This window comes from Euprymna scolopes, chromosome 46 (assembly GCF_053919585.1).
Source record: "Euprymna scolopes isolate OS-2025 chromosome 46, ASM5391958v1, whole genome shotgun sequence".
NCBI lineage: Eukaryota > Metazoa > Mollusca > Cephalopoda > Sepiida > Sepiolidae > Euprymna > Euprymna scolopes.
Window position 1 is genome coordinate 212,402,417 of NC_136527.1, and position 19,444 is coordinate 212,421,860.

The window sequence follows — 19,444 nt, forward strand, 5'->3', positions numbered from 1 at the left end:
TTTTTGAGAAAAAGAAAGTTTACATTGTTCACAAGAATATGGCCTTTCGCCAGAGTGTGTTCTCATATGTCTAACTAAATGAGGTTTTTGAGAAAAAGAATGTTTACATTGTTCACAAGAATATGGCCTTTCGCCAGAGTGTGTTCTCATATGTCTAACTAAATGAGGTTTTTGAGAAAAAGAAAGTTTACATTGTTCACAAGAATATGGCCTTTCGCCAGAGTGTGTTCTCATATGTCTAACTAAATGAGGTTTTTGAGAAAAAGAATGTTTACATTGTTCACAAGAATATGGCCTTTCGCCAGAGTGTGTTCTCATATGTCTAACTAAATGAGGTTTTTGAGAAAAAGAATGTTTACATTGTTCACAAGAATATGGCCTTTCGCCAGAGTGTGTTCTCATATGTCTAACTAAATGAGGTTTTTGAGAAAAAGAAAGTTTACATTGTTCACAAGAATATGGCCTTTCGCCAGAGTGTGTTCTCATATGTCTAACTAAATGAGGTTTTTGAGAAAAAGAAAGTTTACATTGTTCACAAGAATATGGCCTTTCGCCAGAGTGTGTTCTCATATGTCTAACTAAATGAGGTTTTTGAGAAAAAGAATGTTTACATTGTTCACAAGAATATGGCCTTTCGCCAGAGTGTGTTCTCATATGTGTAACTAAACTTGATTTTCGAGAAAAAGAATGTTTACATTGTTCACAAGAATATGGCCTTTCGCCAGAGTGTGTTCTCATATGTGTAACTAAACTTGATTTTTTAGAAAAAGAATGTTTACATTGTTCACAAGAATATGGCCTTTCGCCAGAGTGTGTTCTCATATGTGTAACTAAATTTGATTTTTGAGAAAAAGAATGTTTACATTGTTCACAAGAATATGGCCTTTCGCCAGTGTGTGTTCTCATATGTGTAACTAAATTTGATTTTTGAGAAAAAGAATGTTTACATTGTTCACAAGAATATGGCCTTTCGTCAGTGTGTGTTCTCATATGTGTAACTAAATGAGATTTTTGAGAAAAAGAATGTTTACATTGTTCACAAGAATATGGCCTTTCGCCAGAGTGTGTTCTCATATGGGTAACTAAACTTGATTTTTGAGAAAAAGAATGTTTACATTGTTCACAAGAATATGGCCTTTCGCCAGAGTGTGTTCTCATATGTCTAACTAAATGAGGTTTTTGAGAAAAAGAATGTTTACATTGTTCACAAGAATATGGCCTTTCGCCAGAGTGTGTTCTCATATGTCTAACTAAATGAGGTTTTTGAGAAAAAGAAAGTTTACATTGTTCACAAGAATATGGCCTTTCGCCAGAGTGTGTTCTCATATGTCTAACTAAATGAGGTTTTTGAGAAAAAGAAAGTTTACATTGTTCACAAGAATATGGCCTTTCGCCAGAGTGTGTTCTCATATGTCTAACTAAATGAGGTTTTTGAGAAAAAGAATGTTTACATTGTTCACAAGAATATGGCCTTTCGCCAGAGTGTGTTCTCATATGTCTAACTAAACTTGATTTTCGAGAAAAAGAATGTTTACATTGTTCACAAGAATATGGCCTTTCGCCAGAGTGTGTTCTCATATGTCTAACTAAACTTGATTTTTTAGAAAAAGAATGTTTACATTGTTCACAAGAATATGGCCTTTCGCCAGAGTGTGTTCTCATATGTGTAACTAAATTTGATTTTTGAGAAAAAGAATGTTTACATTGTTCACAAGAATATGGCCTTTCGCCAGTGTGTGTTCTCATATGTGTAACTAAATTTGATTTTTGAGAAAAAGAATGTTTACATTGTTCACAAGAATATGGCCTTTCGTCAGTGTGTGTTCTCATATGTGTAACTAAATGAGATTTTTGAGAAAAAGAATGTTTACATTGTTCACAAGAATATGGCCTTTCGCCAGAGTGTGTTCTCATATGTTTAACTAAACTTGATTTTTGAGAAAAAGAATGTTTACATTGTTCACAAGAATATGGCCTTTCGCCACTGTGTGTTCTCATATGTGTAACTAAATGAGATTTTTGAGAAAAAGAATGTTTACATTGTTCACAAGAATATGGCCTTTCGCCAGAGTGTGTTCTCATATGTGTAACTAAATGAGATTTTTGAGAAAAAGAATGTTTACATTGTTCACAAGAATATGGCCTTTCGCCAGAGTGTGTTCTCATATGTGTAACTAAACATGATTTTCGAGAAAAAGAATGTTTACATTGTTCACAAGAATATGACATTTCGCCAGAGTGTGTCTTCATATGTCTTGCTAACTTTTGTTTCTCATGACAAACAAAGTCACACAATTCACAAGAATATGAGGTTTCCTCAGCGTGGCATATCATATGTCGCATTAGAATTGTTTTCTTAGTAAAAACTAATCCACATATTCTACAAGAAGGGTTTTCTCTTGTACGACTCATAATATGTCGCACTAAATGTCTGTTTGAGTAGAAGTATATTCACACACTGAACAAAAATATGGTTTATATTTAACGTATACTTGTACGTTTAAGTAATTATGATTTTGTGAAGCAAGAATAGCAAGATGATTATGAGAGAGTATACAGATTTTTTCTGAAATATTAGAATTTGAGATATTTTTGAATTTTTTGTAGATGTTTTACAGGATGTTTATTACAAATTGTTCAGATTTCTTTATGAAGAGTTGATAAATATAAGAATTTGCGATACTTTTGCAACAGATGTCAGTTTAAATGTTTTCCCCAAAACTATAGGATCTTCTCTGTATCAAGTATTAAATGGAAATATTGGATCGCTCACATTTAATGCGAGCGTTCAAGCAGGAACATCTGCAAAGGAAAAAAAATTATTTACTGATGAATATCTTTTATATTCATACAATCATAACTATGATGATTATCTTTTATATTGATACAATCATATCTATGATGAATATCTTTTATATTGATACAATCATAACTATGATGAATATCTTTTATATTGATACAATCATAACTATGATGAATATCTTTTATATTGATACAATCATAACTATGATGAATATCTTTTATATTGATACAATCATAACTATGATGAATGTCTTTTATATTGATACAATCATAACTATGATGAATGTCTTTTATATTGACACAATCATAACTATGATGAATATCTTTTATATTGATACAATCATAACTATGATGAATATCTTTTATATTGATACAATCATAACTATGATGAGTATCTATTATATTGATACAATCAGAACTATAATAATTAGCCTTTATATCTCGGACATCCATAACTATGATTAATATCTCCATTATTTTTGTACAAATTGGAAATATTTAACATTTTAATGTTAATTATTATATATAAACAGATACTTCCACTGATATATGGATTCTTTAGTAAAGGCAAAGAGAGTAAATGCTGACAAAACAAGATTGAAATATAATTTTATATTATATTAGCTGTAACCTGCCACGCGTTGATGTGGATCAAATTGGCGCAATTGAAAAATTCCAAAATGAGGAAATACATGTTTCTAATAGGTTTGATTTCCCATTTCGTATGGGTACACAGTTTTTGTTTTTCATTTTTTTAGTTGATATTGAGATTTTCTGGTTTAGTGACTCTTGAACATGTAACATGTGAAAAAACAGTCAGTGCATTGCTGTAAGCCACGCAATTGTAAATATTTTTCACTGAGCTTTGTTGATGGATATTGCAAATGACACTAAAATTGGAAATGGAATCATAGGAATGCGTGGAATGAAGATATATTCACATATGAAAGGTCATGTTAAGATTGTTTTTTTTTATGATATTGTTTGTTAATTTTTTACTGCAAGCCATGTGTTATTACAAAGCTTGTAATGGTTTTTATTTCATAACATGATAATTAGTACGCCAGTTTTCAGTTGCAGTACATGCGGTGGCATCCCTGGCAAATCTAGCTGTTAGATAATTAACCACTTTATCCGCTTCCACAACAGCGTCGGTGGATTTGTATTTGACTACCTCACTTGGAATTTTACGTTGAATAATAGCATGGGCGTCTTTGTATTGAGCTGCAGGAATAGCTCGTTTACTCAGTCAAGTAGAATTCATATAATTAATTTGAATATCTGGAAAAACCTTTTTAACCAACTCTTCTTTTTATGTAATAAAATTACAGAAGAGTCAAAGAATTTCGCCCTTAACTCAGCAGGTAACATTTGTCTGAAATCTCCTGCAAGCAATATGACTGCATTCCCAAATGGTCTGACATTACCACGCAAATCTTGCAAGGATCGATCAGAAGCCTCAAGTGATTTTGTGCGTGTCATTTTGCATTCATCCCAAACAATAAATTTGCATTTTATGCAATATTTTTCCCATAGTAGATGTTTAGAGGATGTTTAATATGGGATTATTGTAAAATTGAATGTTTAATAGTAGTTTCAAAGTAGAATAAGTAGTTCGTCTACTTGGTAGCAAGGTCGCAGGTATACCGCATGCATCAAGGGCTAAGGCTATGTCATTTTGTCACCGAATAGCTGCCAAAATCAATGTAATTAGAAAGGTTTTACCAGTTACTCCTGGTGCTGTTCAAGATAGCAGTAATTTCTAAATAACTTATAATCTCAGAATAACTAAATTAGGTGACTAAAATAGGATTTATCCATGTTTTGACAATGCCTTAGAAGACTAAAATAGGATGAGGGATTAAATATGGACAGATAGAGAGAAATATATAGATAGATAGAAAAGAGAAAGTGATAGGGAAATAGAGAAAGAGAGGGAGATAGAGAGAGATAGAGGGAAGAGTTAGCCACACAGAGAGAGCAAAACAGAGAAAAGAAGAGAAGGGGGAGAGAGAGGAAGTTAGAGAGAGAAAGGTGCTCGAATAGAGATGGAGAGAGTGATATAGAGATAAAGAGATTGAGAGAGAGAGGAAGAGATGGATGGAGAGAGATATTAAGAGAGGAAGAGATAGAGAGAGAAAGGGAGGGAAACTACACTTCACGGTTTTTTACTCGATCAGTAGACGAGAAATCCTTCGAGACTGAGGCAACTTTTATTTTTGTTATTATCCAGAGTACCCTTTTCTCGGGAGCTAGGTTTGCCACACATTAGAAACCGACCGGGTTATCTGTACTTTCACCTAACAATTTAATAAACAAAAAACATATTGTAAAACTTGAACATAACACGAAAATACTATTTTAAAAAATAGTACGGCACCATACGTGCATAAGCGCTAGTTTATTTTAAATATTTATTTTCCAAAACAATTGTGTGAATACATCCACAATGAATTAACTTTTAAATATTGTGTAATTATTTTCTCGATGTTCTGCTTTTACCGGCGCACGACGTAAACAATCGGATATAGCCGAGCGTTGCCGATGTAAAAATAACAAAGCTATGTGAAATGACTATAAAGTAAAATGTTAAATATAGAAACAAAACATCAACAGAAAAAAACACAAAAAATAATAAAGAAAACTACCGTTTATCTGTATTTCTTATTAAATGTTTTTAGAAACTGTCATTTGTTTGTCAAATAAATAAATTCTACGCAATTTTTGCAATAAATAATAGCCAGTTCGTTAATTTTTACAACTTGCCCTGCGTATTGTAACCACCCTAACATCCCCATGTTAAAAACAGCTTTCGGGATACCTCCCATGTTAAGAACGACTTTTGATGTTTGGGTAGTATTTAATCTTAAATCAGTTTTAATCTGGAGACGCTAAGGTGTTTATAATACGCTGGGGCAAGTCCTAAAAATTAACCAGCAACTTTTTGTTAAAGTATTTTTTATAGTTTAGAAAAAGTGAAACAAACTTTTTTTGTGTGTATTAATTTTTTTTGCAAGTATTTAAACAATAAACAAAACTGGTGTATATAGTTTTTTTTTGTTATTATTTTGTTATTTTTATTTTGTTATGCCAGGAAGGAACACGTAAAGAAAAAACAGAAAAAAAACAAATGAATGCAACAAGTATACTTATATACTTATCGTATATATGGTATGGTATACTTATCGATATGGAACGTCACTGAATAGGAATAACAAAAGCATAGTCAATATAAACCGGAAGTATTTCCAGTAAGTAGTCTCGGATGACATCGGAACGGAAAGTAACGATGTCGAAAAAAGTTTTTTTTTTTAATATGGTAATATTTTTAACTTTTTAATATTAAAAAACACAGTTAGAGTAGATACAATCATTCTTGCAAAATATGAGAGCAAACGGATTTCTAGTTTAGTAAAGACGAACACACCAGACATTTCATTTTTATATATAGAGAGAGATTTATCATTGTAAAATAAAGATTAAACATAGTTATAAAGAACATTTTCATATACAGGGTGGCCGAAAAGTCCCAGGACACTATTTTTAATATTTTAATGCTGTTAAATATGATTGATTTTAATATTGTGTGTTTTATTACAAATACATGTATAGTTTCCTGGGACTTTTCGGCCACCCTGTATATAACGCACCAACGAATATGGCTGCCCTGTATACCTTTCGGAAAATCAATAAGGAGCACCCACGCTTTTTTTTATATGGGACTACTGTCTTCTCCCCATAACCAATATTCTGGCTACCTGGATTTATAACCCCGGAGGACATTGTACTCCTTCCGATAATGGACTACCCAGGTTGTATCAAATTCCCTTTTCCTATAATTATTTCCATATAATTATCATTCACCACTTAAAAAAACTATTTCCAATATTTGTGCTGAAAAGTAAAGTAAGTGCCTATTCACAGCTAACTGCATGTCATTTCCTTTGATATGAGACTTTATCGAAAATCCATGGATTAAGGAAATCAACATAACCCCGTCTATATATTTCTTTTATCAAACAATAAATTTTTAATTCGAATATATGTGTCTATATGTTGTTTTTTCAGAATTTAAATATAACCACTAAACTTTATATATATATATATATGTGTGTGTGTGTGTGTGTTTTGTAGTACAGGTTCATATTTAAGGATAACAGGGACATATATAACGATGATGAGGGAGACATACCAATTCTTATATACTTCTTGTAATGCTCATATATAACACCGATATTAGAACGATATTGGCATATGCTCCTTGGGGTGTTCATATGTAACCGTTCTTATAACACGGATATTAGAATGATATTGACATTGATATATATATTGCATCGTAACGACGACTGTGACAATTGCTGAGGGGAAGACATTTATATATCAGACAGGTGATTGTTCTTCTTAACATATATTGATGAGAGGGTGATATGATGCACAGGGGAGGCACATATTAGAGGAGAGGAGGCATTTATAGACATTACTCTGGAGGAGATGGGACACATAATCTTCGAAGGGTTTACAATGTTCATTATAAGATGATAAACACCTTTCGTTCATGATGATGCATGACACAAGACAACAGTTACAACATGATGATGACTTCTTTATTTCTCTGATCGGCTGGTCGATGATGTCAGACATTCAACTGGTATGGCTACATTGGTCCTCTCCTCTCACTTCGCTTCTAAGGGGCTCTAACTCATCAACTCACTACTGACTGCCAACTGTCTGACTCAACTCTGATCCCTCCTAGCTAACTAACTCTTAGATCCTATATTGAGAAATCTCCGTTTGTCTATGACGTCAAAAGTGTGTTTTCAAACGTCACTAATTATCACGTGGCTATGCATATGTTTGGCCAAACACACTTTTGGCAAAAAACAGAATCCTCAATTATACTCTAACCTATTTTTAACAATATATTTTTATTTGCATTGTTCATTCTTTTAGCTGACATTTTCAATATTACAAATTCTAAACGAATGACCAATCAACTCTTTTTCCGATATAAACAATATTTAACTATTCTAATAATTCTAATAGAATTTAACAATAGATTAAATTTCTAACATTCCATTTCTTAACATTGCTTACAAGGTTCGATTCTAATTATCCTAATCTCATTTTCACTTGTCTAATATTCCTCTGTAACATACATTATATATATATAACAATAGACAATGTGAGCATGAAAAGTAAGATGGTTAAAATTAAAGTGGAAAAATTAAAGACTAATTATTAAAAGAAGAAAATAAAAGGACAAGATATTCTAGTAAAAATTATAATAAATTTATGACTAAAAATATTGCAGCATTAAAAATTGATTATATAATGTTATAAATTGATTTTCTTTAAAATTACGTATTTTAGGGAATTATGCTGTATGCACACGGCGACCATCTTTTTGTGCGTTTCATTAAACTCGCGCTTCTTGATCTGACAAGTACCACAATTTTACATCAAGTCCAAAAATGCTTCCCCCAAAAAATATCCAATGTTGCTCTAAATCAGAAAACATTTTCATTTAAATTAGTAATTTGTTGTAAACCCTTCAACGTTGGTTTAATTAAAAAAATGTTTCATTTAAATTATTAATTTTTTGTAAACCCTTCAATTTTTTTTTTATTTTTTGTTTTAATTAAAAAAATTTTCAATTTAAATTATTAATTTGTTGGTGACCTTTCAATGTTGCTTTAATTTGAAAAATGTTTCATTTAAATTATTCATCTGTTCCGAAAAAAGAAACAAAAATAAAAACAAAAACAAAACGAGTTTACTTTATAAAAATCCAATGTTGCTTTCATTACTTTGAATTTCTGACATGTGTTTACTGTCAACAATCAAATTAATCAACTATGGGTCACGGTATTTGAGAAATGATCACATTTCACTCATCAAAAAAAAAACTGCCGACATATTTTTCATTTTTTATTCTCTTAAAGAATTACAGGAATTTTTTATTTAAAATATTTTATATTAAAATTTAAAAAAAAACAAAAACAAAACAAAACAACATTGAATGAAATAGAACAACATTTAATCTAGCTGTCCAATTTTTACAAAATGTGGTGTTTAACTTAAAAAATAAACCAACGTGCCTTTTTTAAGGTTTTAAACTTTTGAATTTACAGGTAAATTTGCATATAACTATTGATTTGTTTTTGTTGTAAATTAAATTATTTTATTTATTGATCTTTTATCTTCAATTTATAATATATAGACCTTAGGTGAGAAAATTAATTATTTTCCTTTTAATAGACATTTAAAAAATGGAGGGTGTGAATTAAAAAAAAACGTTTGTCGAGAATATGATATTCAGTTTATTGGAAAGAGCATATAATTTCACATTAAACCCGCAAATACCTTAAAATTCGAACCAATAGAAAAATTTCGATAGATTTTAGAATTGAAAAAGAATTTACTCGTAAAATTCAATTCACTTCATTACGTAGAAAAATATGGCTGCATGAGCGTGCGCATGCCCTTTGTAAACACTTTTTTTTAATAAAAAAATAATATTTCTATTATTTTTCAAAAACTTTAATAGTTTATTTTGGAAGTATATTCCATGAATAAATCAACACAAGCCACTTTTTAAAAGAAATCACGAGTTTTGTGTATTTTATTGGCAGTTTTGTGTTAAGCCTGTCAAAAATTCCCAAAACATTCTGGCACAATTATATAATCATCGTAAAAAGTACGAAGAATACATAGATACTCTTGTACTTATGTGAAATACAGTATTACGATTTCCGAAATTTCATCCAATAGTGTAGAAGCACCTAAAAGTCGAACGTGGCATTGTTTTAATGATAACAAAAAAGAAAAAGAAAAATATGCTGTTTCGGTGAGAAGAAGGAGACATTTTTTAAAGAAATCTAAAATTCTTTACTGGAAGTCCTAAAAATTTCTTGTTAAAATATTTTTTGCATAGTTTAGAAAAAGTGAAACAAACTTTTTGGTGTATTGAAAAAATAAATTTTTGCAAGTATTTAAACAACAAACAAAACTATATAGTTTTTTGTTTGTTTGTTATTCTTATTTTGTTATGCCAGGAAGGAGCACGTAAAGAAAAAGCAGGAAAGAAAAAAATTAATGCAACAAGTATACTTATATACTTATCGTATATATGGTATGGAACGTCACTGAATAGGAATAACGAAAGCATAGTCAATATAAACCGGAAGTATTTCCGGTAAGTAGTCTCGGATGACATCGGAACGGAAAGTAACGATGTCGTAAAAAGTTTTTTTTTTTAATATGGTAATATGTTTAACTTTTTAATATTAAAAAACACAGTTAGGTTAGATACAATCATTCTTGCAAAATATGAGAGCAAACAGATTCTAGTTTAGTAAAGACGAACACACAAGACGTTTCATTTGTATATATATATATATATATATATATACATATTGCATCATGACGACGACTGTGACAATTGCTGAGGGGAAGCCATTTATATATCAGACAGGTGATTGTTCTTCTCAACATAGATTGATGAGCGGGTGATATGATGCACAGCGGAGGCATTTATAGACATTACTCGTGATGGAAAAGATGGGACACATAATCTCCGAAGATATGTGTTTTATATCTCCTTTGAATTTCTGATATGTGTTTCCTGTCAACAATCAAATTAGTCAACTATGCATCACGGTATTTGAAAAATGATCACATTTCACTCATCAGAGTTTATTTTTACAAAATTTGCCGACGTATTTTCCATTTTTATATTCTCTTAAAGAATTACAGGAGTTTTTGATTGAAAATATTTAATTTGTTCTTTATGCAATTAATTTTTTATCAAAAATATAAAAAAAACAACATTGAATGAAATAGAAAAATTAATGTAGCTGTCCAACTTTTACAGGGCAATATTTTCAAAATGTGAGGTCTAACTTAAAAAATAAATCAACGTGTTTTTAAGGTTTTAAACTTTCGAATCTACAAGTAAATTTGCACATAACTATTGTTTTGTTTTTGTTTTAAATTAGATTATTTTATTTATTGATCTTTTATCTTCAGTTTGTGATATATACACCTTAGGTGAGAAAATTCATTATTTTCTTTTTAATACACATTTCAAAATGAATCATTAAAAAAAAACATTTGTCTAGAATATAATATTCAGTTTATTGGAAAGAGCATAGAATACTACATTAACCCTGCAAATATCTTAAAAATTGACCCAATAGAAAAATTTCGATACATTTTTAAATTTAAAAAAAAATTGTAAAATTCAATTAATTTCATTACGTAGAAAAATATGGCTGCATGAGCGCGCGCATGCACTTTGTAAACATGTTTTTTAATAAAAAATAATATTTTTATTATTTATTCCAAAGCTTTATTTTGGAAGAATATTCCATAAAGAAATCAAACAAGGCATTTTAAATAACGAAATTACGAGTTTTGTATATTTTATTCGCAGTTTTGTGTTAAGGGTGTAAAAAATTCCCAAAACATTCTGGTACAATTATATAATCATCTTAAAAAGTACGAAGAATACTAAGATGCTCTTGTTTTTATGTGAAATACAGTATTACGATTTCCGAAAGTTCGTCCCAATAGTGTAGAAGCAACGAAAAGTCGAACGTGGCATTGCGCAAGCTACGTTTTAATGCTAACAAAAAAAAAAAAAAGAGAAAAAGATGCTGTTTCGGTGAGAAGAAGATGACATTTTGTAAGAAATGTAAAATTCTTTACTGGAAAAGTATATTTCGTTTGTTAATCATTTCTTAAGTAAAATGCAAGACCAGAGCAATTTCAAATGATTAAAAAGAGTGAAACGAAACGAAATTTTAATATCTATTCCATTTTTAAAACAACCCACAAACAGGTTTTTGTTTTCGACAATTTTTAACTTCTATTCTAATTGAAATTATTTTTTACTTGATCATTTTTTTCGTAATTCTTGAAATGTGTACTTATTTTGACATGACAAGTAAGTTTTTTTTTACACGGTGGTCACCACTTATCAAGGCCCGGAAGCCACTCAGGGATTAGGGTTATTGCAAGTACAGTACGTTAGTGTGGAGATTTAATTAAGTGTTTACTTAAGAGGGCGGTTCATTAGGAATTTGTTAACGTTGGACATAAAGACATCCCAGTTTTAGTCAAGTGGGAAGCAGGCAGACGGAACAGAGTTCCACAGGCGTGCAGTTCTAAGAAAGAAGCTTTGTTCATGGAATACACGTTTTGATTTAGGCACAGATATAGGGTGGGGGAAAATTTTCACAGTAGATTCAGCTAGACGGGTGTTTTTCGTGAAAGATTGGCGAGGAGGGACCAGAGATTGGAGTTCAGACGAGCACCTGCCATCGAAATAACGATAAAACAAGGATAGGCTCGCAACGTCTCTTCTGTGGGAGAGAGGTTGCAGGGTAGAGAAAAGGGCATCCCCCACTAAGCCACGAAGTCTATTTTGTACACTGTCAAGGCAGGATAAGCTATTTTTGGCAGCTCTTGCCCAGATATGGCAGCAGTTTTCCATTCCAAGTAATTCTGTTTTCATCTGAAATGCGTTATCATAAAAGATCACTAATTTACAAACGCACCAAGATATAAATGGCATATTGAAAATTCTCATTCGCAATGGTTGGCAACTATAAAGCAATTTATTATTACAGATATTTTAATTTTGTAAGTTTTATTTCACGATAAAATAATAAATATTTTTATTGTTTTTTTTAAATTGGACTAAAAAACTGAAGTTAAATTTGAAATGTGTTTTTTTTTGCATGAAAACACACATTTCAAATTTAACATCAATTTTTTTTTTTCAAAATTGTTAAATTATAAAATCTGTGTTTTTATAAAAAAATATTGGGAAATATTAAAATATAAGGTGTTTTTATTACATCTAAAGTCGAATTACAGACTTTAAAATAAAACTAATTGCATCTAAAGCTGAAATACAAACTTTCAAGTAAAACCAATGGTATCTACTTTATTGTCATGCCACAGTCATGAACATATCCAAAAATTAAGAAAAACGATGAGGTAGTAAAATTAATTATCTGTTGTTCTTAACCTTCGGGCTGGGATCAAAGTGTAGCATCTGTTCCGGCAGATGCTGCACTTAAGATAATTTGTACCAGTCAATGGAGGGGAAACCCTCTATACTGGGACAATTATTATTTTTGGTAACCAGAGTGCCCCCTTTTTGCCTACTTTTAGGGGAGCTGGTTTTTACCTCACATTAAAAACGGCCTTGTGCCTAATTTGCTCAGTGGGGGAGCAAATAAATACCATCTGTTGTTCTTAACCTTCAGGCCGGGATCAAAGTGTAGTATCTGTTCCGGAAGATACTGTAAGCAAAGACTATATATGTGGGGGTAACCCCGCATATAAGACATTAGTCAATGTAGGGGCAACCCTTCATACCAATTTTCACTATCCAGCTCCCATTTCCCACCCATCGGGAGCTGGTCCCCTTTTCCCTCCCCCTCTCTCCACATTAAAAAACGGCCTTGTGCCTAATTTTCTCAGTGGGGAAGCAAATAAATACTTCTTGGCCTTCGGGCTGGGATCAAAGTGTAGTGTCTGTTCTGCAGATGCTGATTGCTGCACTTAAGATAATTTGTACGAATCAACGGAGGGGAAACTCTCTATACTGGGACAATTATTATTTTTGGTAACCAGAGTGACCACTTTTTGCCTACTTTTAGGGGAGCTGATTTTTACCCACATTAAAAACGGCCTTGTGCCAAATTTGCTTTGGTGGGGAAGCAAATAAATACAATAAATGAAAATACGTTTTGAATACAATTGACGAAAATTGAGATTTGCTAAATAAAATAAACCGAAGAGTTCGAATCGTTACAAGAAAAGGTTTTTCTTTTAATGCTGGGCATTTTAGCAGATGTTCATTGACTTCGAAATTTTTTTTTTTTATAATTAATTGTCTACATCATCGTTTATTTCATTTTTTTTTAGATTACTGCGACATGATGATATAAGTAAAACCAATGGTATATACTTTAATTCAATATCGTCATTTCCAAAGTATATATATATATATATATATATATATATATATATATATATATATATATATATTTAATCAGATGAAAAACAGAAAATTTAAATTTTTCTTTGAAACTCCTGTAGTTTACGAACCCTGTTAATATATATATATATATATATATATATATATATATATATATATATATATATATATATATATATATAAGAATTCGTACCCCATATAGCATATTCCTTAATGTTTTAATATAAATATAAGTAAAAGAACCGGTACCCAATATAGTATATTCATGGAAAATGTTTTTTTTCCTTTAATTTAAACGTTAAAAATGTTTTTATATATTGCATTTGTAAAATTATATTTGGGAATTTAATAGAGAAACCCACATACGAAAAATGCGTCAAACATTCAAATATATAAAAAATAAATATTACAAAAAGAAAGATAAATTATTCTGTTACCTACCTGAACAAGTTTTCTGAGATTGAACATATTTTAAAGCGTCTATTAAATCTGAAACTCAAATAGTGCCCATTTGGGAAGCAAGAACGAGAAGATGGCCGACATGCAATCATTTATCCAATAAATATCACGGTGATATTTATTGAATCAATTTCTTTCATTATTTAGTTTGTTTGTGGAGTTTAAAGCCAGTAATGACACTTCAAAGACGACATGTTCTTGTTGGTCATATTTGCTTTGTAACTCTGCAACTTGAGGCTACATTTTTTTTCGAACGGAATAAAACTTTAAAATACATTAAAAGTACAAAACTTATCCCGATACGTACAAGAGTTACTTATCTTGCCTTTGGTAATATTTTTTGTTATTTGTTTTCTTTTATTAAAAAATCGTTTGTTGGATTCTCTGCTAATACCTTTTTATGAACATTTTTTCAGCTTAAACATTTATAAATATTTTTTAAACATTTATAAATATTTTAGACATTTATAAATATTTTTTAAACACTCCATAAGGTATATTCGTAAATGAATTGTTTATATGTATGACGACATCATAAAAATTCTGAATATATTTCTTGGGTATTTGACACTCATCGTACGGATTACATAAACTCAAATTTTCTTCTATGCAGTTTGTGTGTAATGTTGAATGGTCGGAATGTACAATATTTGATTTGTTGTTCACAACGTTATGTTGTTGCAGTAGAATTGCGTTAGACGATTGTTATAATCGATTATTATTTGATTTACTGGCAGAAAAACAGAAACAGATTTTGTTGCTAAAAAAACAATTGTTTATCATTATAATAATTAGAGCACTTAGTTCGAGTCAGTTTTTTTTTGTTCAGACTAATTTTGCTTATTTCTAACCCTAACCCTAACCCCCACAGATTTTGTGGTACTTGTACAGTTTAGTCAAGACATTAAGAATGAAAATATCGAACAAAGTTTAAATTGTACGTATCTGTTATGGAATGAAGTTCTCCGAAAAAAAATTTCACTTAATTTCATCAAGCAGTTTTTATTTTAGAGCGAAAAAAAAACAAACAATTTAAGATACCGAGCAAAAGGTTCGATTTTTAGGAAGAAATGCTAGTTATTAAAGATAGGGAGGGAGTGTCGGCTCTTTATATGGAGTTATCTCCCGTGTCGTTTCTTAAATTCAAACAAAAATTTAAAACAAATCCAAGATGTCTGCCTTCAACGCGCTCTCATAAAAACGTGTTTTCCGCTGTAAAAAAAAACAAAAAAAAACTACTCGATCAAATTAAGTGAAATTTTTTTTTCGGAGAACTTCATGTCAAAACGGATACGTACAATATAACTTTTTTCGATATTTTCATTGTCTTAATTAAACTGTACAAGCACCGATTTTGTTAATAAAAAAAAACAAAAAAAAACAATTGTTTGATAATAATAAAAGGAAGAAGAAAAAACACTTAGTTGATTTTTTTTTAAATTCAGACTTATTGTTTAGATATTCAGATTAAATTACATTTTTATGGTATCTGTTGTTTATTAAATTATACATGCAACTACAGAATATTTTTGTTAAGCCACCGTTAAACATAGGTTTCTAACTAACCCAATTATTTTTGCACGGTCCGTATTTTGTATAAGTACTAAAAAGTTCAGTTGTAATTTAATTTGAAAAAGTAAAAGGGTTGTTAATATTTGTTCAATTTCGAATCAATTCATAACACAAACTGATTTTTATTATTCCAATAAAACTGAAAATAAAGAAAAGAATATTTTTAATAGTAAATTTCTTTCTATAAATTCATGTCGACACCGGTTTAAAATAGCGAAGTTGTAAGAGGACTTCGGTATTATTATACAAACACCGTGACAGCGTTAGGGTTAGGGTTAGGATTAGGGTTAGGGTTAGGGGTAGGGTTAGGGTTTAGGGTTAGGGTTAGGGTTAGGTTTGGGGTTAGGTTTAGGGTTAGGGTTAGGGTTAGGGGTAGGGTTAATTCGCTGTCACGGTGTTTGTATAGTTTTACCAGGACTTCACAGTCGGCAGCCATTTTGAGTGAAATACGAGAGTTACCATTTAAATTCCTTTAAGCAAGGCTCATCCGGCAAAGAGGAAATCGAGTTTTTTTTTTTTTTAGGAATAAAATAACTGATTTTTTATTTCCCAATAAAACTTAAAATAAAGAAAAGAATATTTTTTAACAGTAAATTTCTTTCTATAAATTCATGTAGACACCGGTTTAAAATAGCGAAGGTGTAAGAGGACTTCACAGTCGGCAGCCATTTTGAGTGAAATACAAGGGTTACCATTTAAATTCCTTTAAGCAAGGCTCATTCGGCAAAGAGGAAATCCAGATTTTTTTTAGGAATAAAATAACTGATTTTTATTTCCCAATAAAACTTAAAATAAAGAAAAGAATATTTTTAATAGCAAATTTCTTTTTATAAATTCATGTAGACATTTTTGAGGCACCGTTTTAAAATAGAAAACCTGCAAGTGGACTTCACTGTCGGCAGCCATTTTGAGTGGAAAACGACATATTTATCATTTAAACTTCTTTAGCATTTAAATTACTTTAAGCAAGACTGTCTTCTGGCAAAGAAGAAATCGAGATTTTTATAGGAATAAAATAAAAATAATCTTATTTAATATGCATTAAATTATTAAAAGTTATGTAATAAAATAAAAATACATTGAGTTTAAATACATTAAATTGTTAAAAGTTTGGAAATAAAATAAAAATAGAATTGATGGTACTAGTGTACTTAGTGATCAGTGCTGAAATAATAACGTTATTATGTAAAAAGCCATTCTTAACAAGGGGAGGGTGTTTTGTATATATACAATTGAATAAAAAAAAACTTATCAATAAAAGTTTAATTAAACTTGGAAATACGATTTAAAAAAATAGCGCGGATCAGTAAGTGCACGACCACCCAATTGTTTTATATGCATTAAATTATTAAAGTTAGGAAATAAAATATCAAAAAATAAAATCTTACCTTTACTTCTAGACAATTCAATACGAAAAAATGCCATGAAAATTCTTTTTTGTTTCTTTTCAAAACTGTAAATTCGGTCGGTTTCTCAGGATTTGTTTAGTAAATTCATACAAGTTCGATTCCGAGTATCAATTCATTAAGAAAAAAGCTTTTAAAAATGTTTAAATCAAAAACACGATTGAAACGTGGATTAAAAAAATGACTGAACGAATTTTGAAATATAAAATGAGATAAAAATATGAGATTAAAAAAGATTAAAGGATAAATATATATAAAATAAATAAAAAGGATTGAAAAGGAAAAAAATTAAAGAAAAAAGATAAAAAAAATATTTTTCCAATGTTGTTGGCAACGTATTGTCCATTCATAAGACTACAATGATTAAAGGTTAAAAAACGAATAAAACTAAGATATCTTTGTTCTGCGTTAGTTATATGATAATGGTCAACAACAACACTGTCATGAAATTTGCATTTGCACTGCAAATCGGCACGACCGAAAGATGAGATAGGTAGGTACGATAGGCAATGTTATATTTATGTAAAAATATCACTTGTAAATATAGTTGCTAGATTTAATAAATGTCTGTAGCTAATTTTTTAAGAAAAAAGGCCAAGTTAAAAACGTTTTAAAATCAAGACATAAAAATGTTAAATTGAAAATTGTTTTTATTAATCATAATAAATGAGGTACGATAGGCAAGTACGATTGACAATGTTTAATTTATGTAAAAATGACACCAGTAAATAGGATTGCTGGACTTTAATAAATGTTTGTAGCTAAATTTTTCAGGAAAAAAGTCCAAGTTAAAAACGTTTAAAAGAAATAAAACCAGAAAAATGCTTAATTGCAAATTGTTTTTTTTTAATCATACTAACGTGTCCTGTCGTAAGATACGCTTGAATATATTTTAATTTATGCAAATCTCATATTCTTTATTCTAACAGCGCCATTTTTATAGTGATTATTACAGTATACCTAATCCACAGTACTGGCCTGGTATACAGTACTGATTTCAAAAGATAATAAAAAATGACATGGGTGCCATCAGCTTGAATAGAAAGCAAAACATTTAACGGTCCAACTCCAGTCGAAATCATTCAAACGATCGTCAAATGGATAAGAAATAGTTAAATATGAAACGACTTTAACGTTTAAATGTATATTTACGCATGCATAAAAAGACAATTTAATTTGATTTATACATTCGAATTGTCAATAATTATTTTCAATTTTAACATCTTAGCAATTTTTTTTACCGACTAAATACCAAATCGAATTTGTTTCACAGGTTCAAATCACCTATATAAAATTGTGAAGTCTGTATACCAAACATTGACAGAAGCGTTTTGTAGAGAAGTTCCGCACACAGTCAGAAGACTGACGGGCTAAGCAGGATTATTATTACGATAATTATTGAATTCAAGAGATGATATCATTGATATTTGTAAAACTAGAAACAGAATCTAATCAAGGCGAAAGATATATTTAGGATAAAGTTAAGTTGATGTTCTTACAACCAAGATTTTAGGTTGTACGAATCTTTATTTGCAGTTTTTCAAAGGATTCGTCAAATCACAATCAAACAGATAAGTTGTATTAAAATTGAAAAAAAAAATATTGGCAATTAGCATGTATAAGGCAGATTAAATTGCCTTTCCATGCATGCGTAAATATACATTTAATCGTTAAAATGGTTTCATTTTTTAACTATTTCTTATCCATTTCACGATAGTTCAAATGAAGCTGAAGCGCTAGATGTTTTGCTTTCTATTCAAGCTGATGGCACCCGAGTCATGTTTTTGTTAACTTTTGTAATCACTACTATATATCGGGTACAATATATTAATCAATAGGGTAATAGCTCTATAATATTGAATATGAAATTTGTGTGAACTAAAATATCATATTTAAGCGTAGTTTACGACCAGGACACGTCGGGTGGAATTACAGTGTATTATAATATAAAACTCACTATTAAAATTGTCGTTATAAAAATAATGAATATGAAATCTACATAAATTAAAATATATTTAAACGGATCTTACGACCGGGCAGGTTTGTATGATTAACAAAAATAATTTTTGATTTAGAATTTTTATGACTTTGTTTCTTTAAACGTTTTTAACTTGGCCTTTTTATTGATTTATCTTTTTAATTTAGCTACAAACATTTATTAAAGTCCAACAATCCTATTCACTGGTGCCAT

General features: G+C 30.1%; 1 protein-coding gene across 1 annotated transcript in view; it reads right to left on the minus strand.

The window, feature by feature from the left end:
• Positions 1-1,436, minus strand: part of LOC145270354 (uncharacterized) — a 52,353-nt gene extending 50,917 nt beyond the window's left edge. The window contains exons 1-2 of the mRNA XM_080126004.1: positions 1,003-1,436; positions 192-579 (exon numbers count right to left, since the gene is read on the minus strand). Coding sequence (XP_079982130.1) covers positions 192-579; positions 1,003-1,410 — 796 coding nt within the window. The 5' untranslated portion in view covers positions 1,411-1,436. The remainder of the gene's footprint in view (positions 1-191; positions 580-1,002) is intronic.
• Between the last annotated feature and the right edge of the window lie 18,008 nt (positions 1,437-19,444).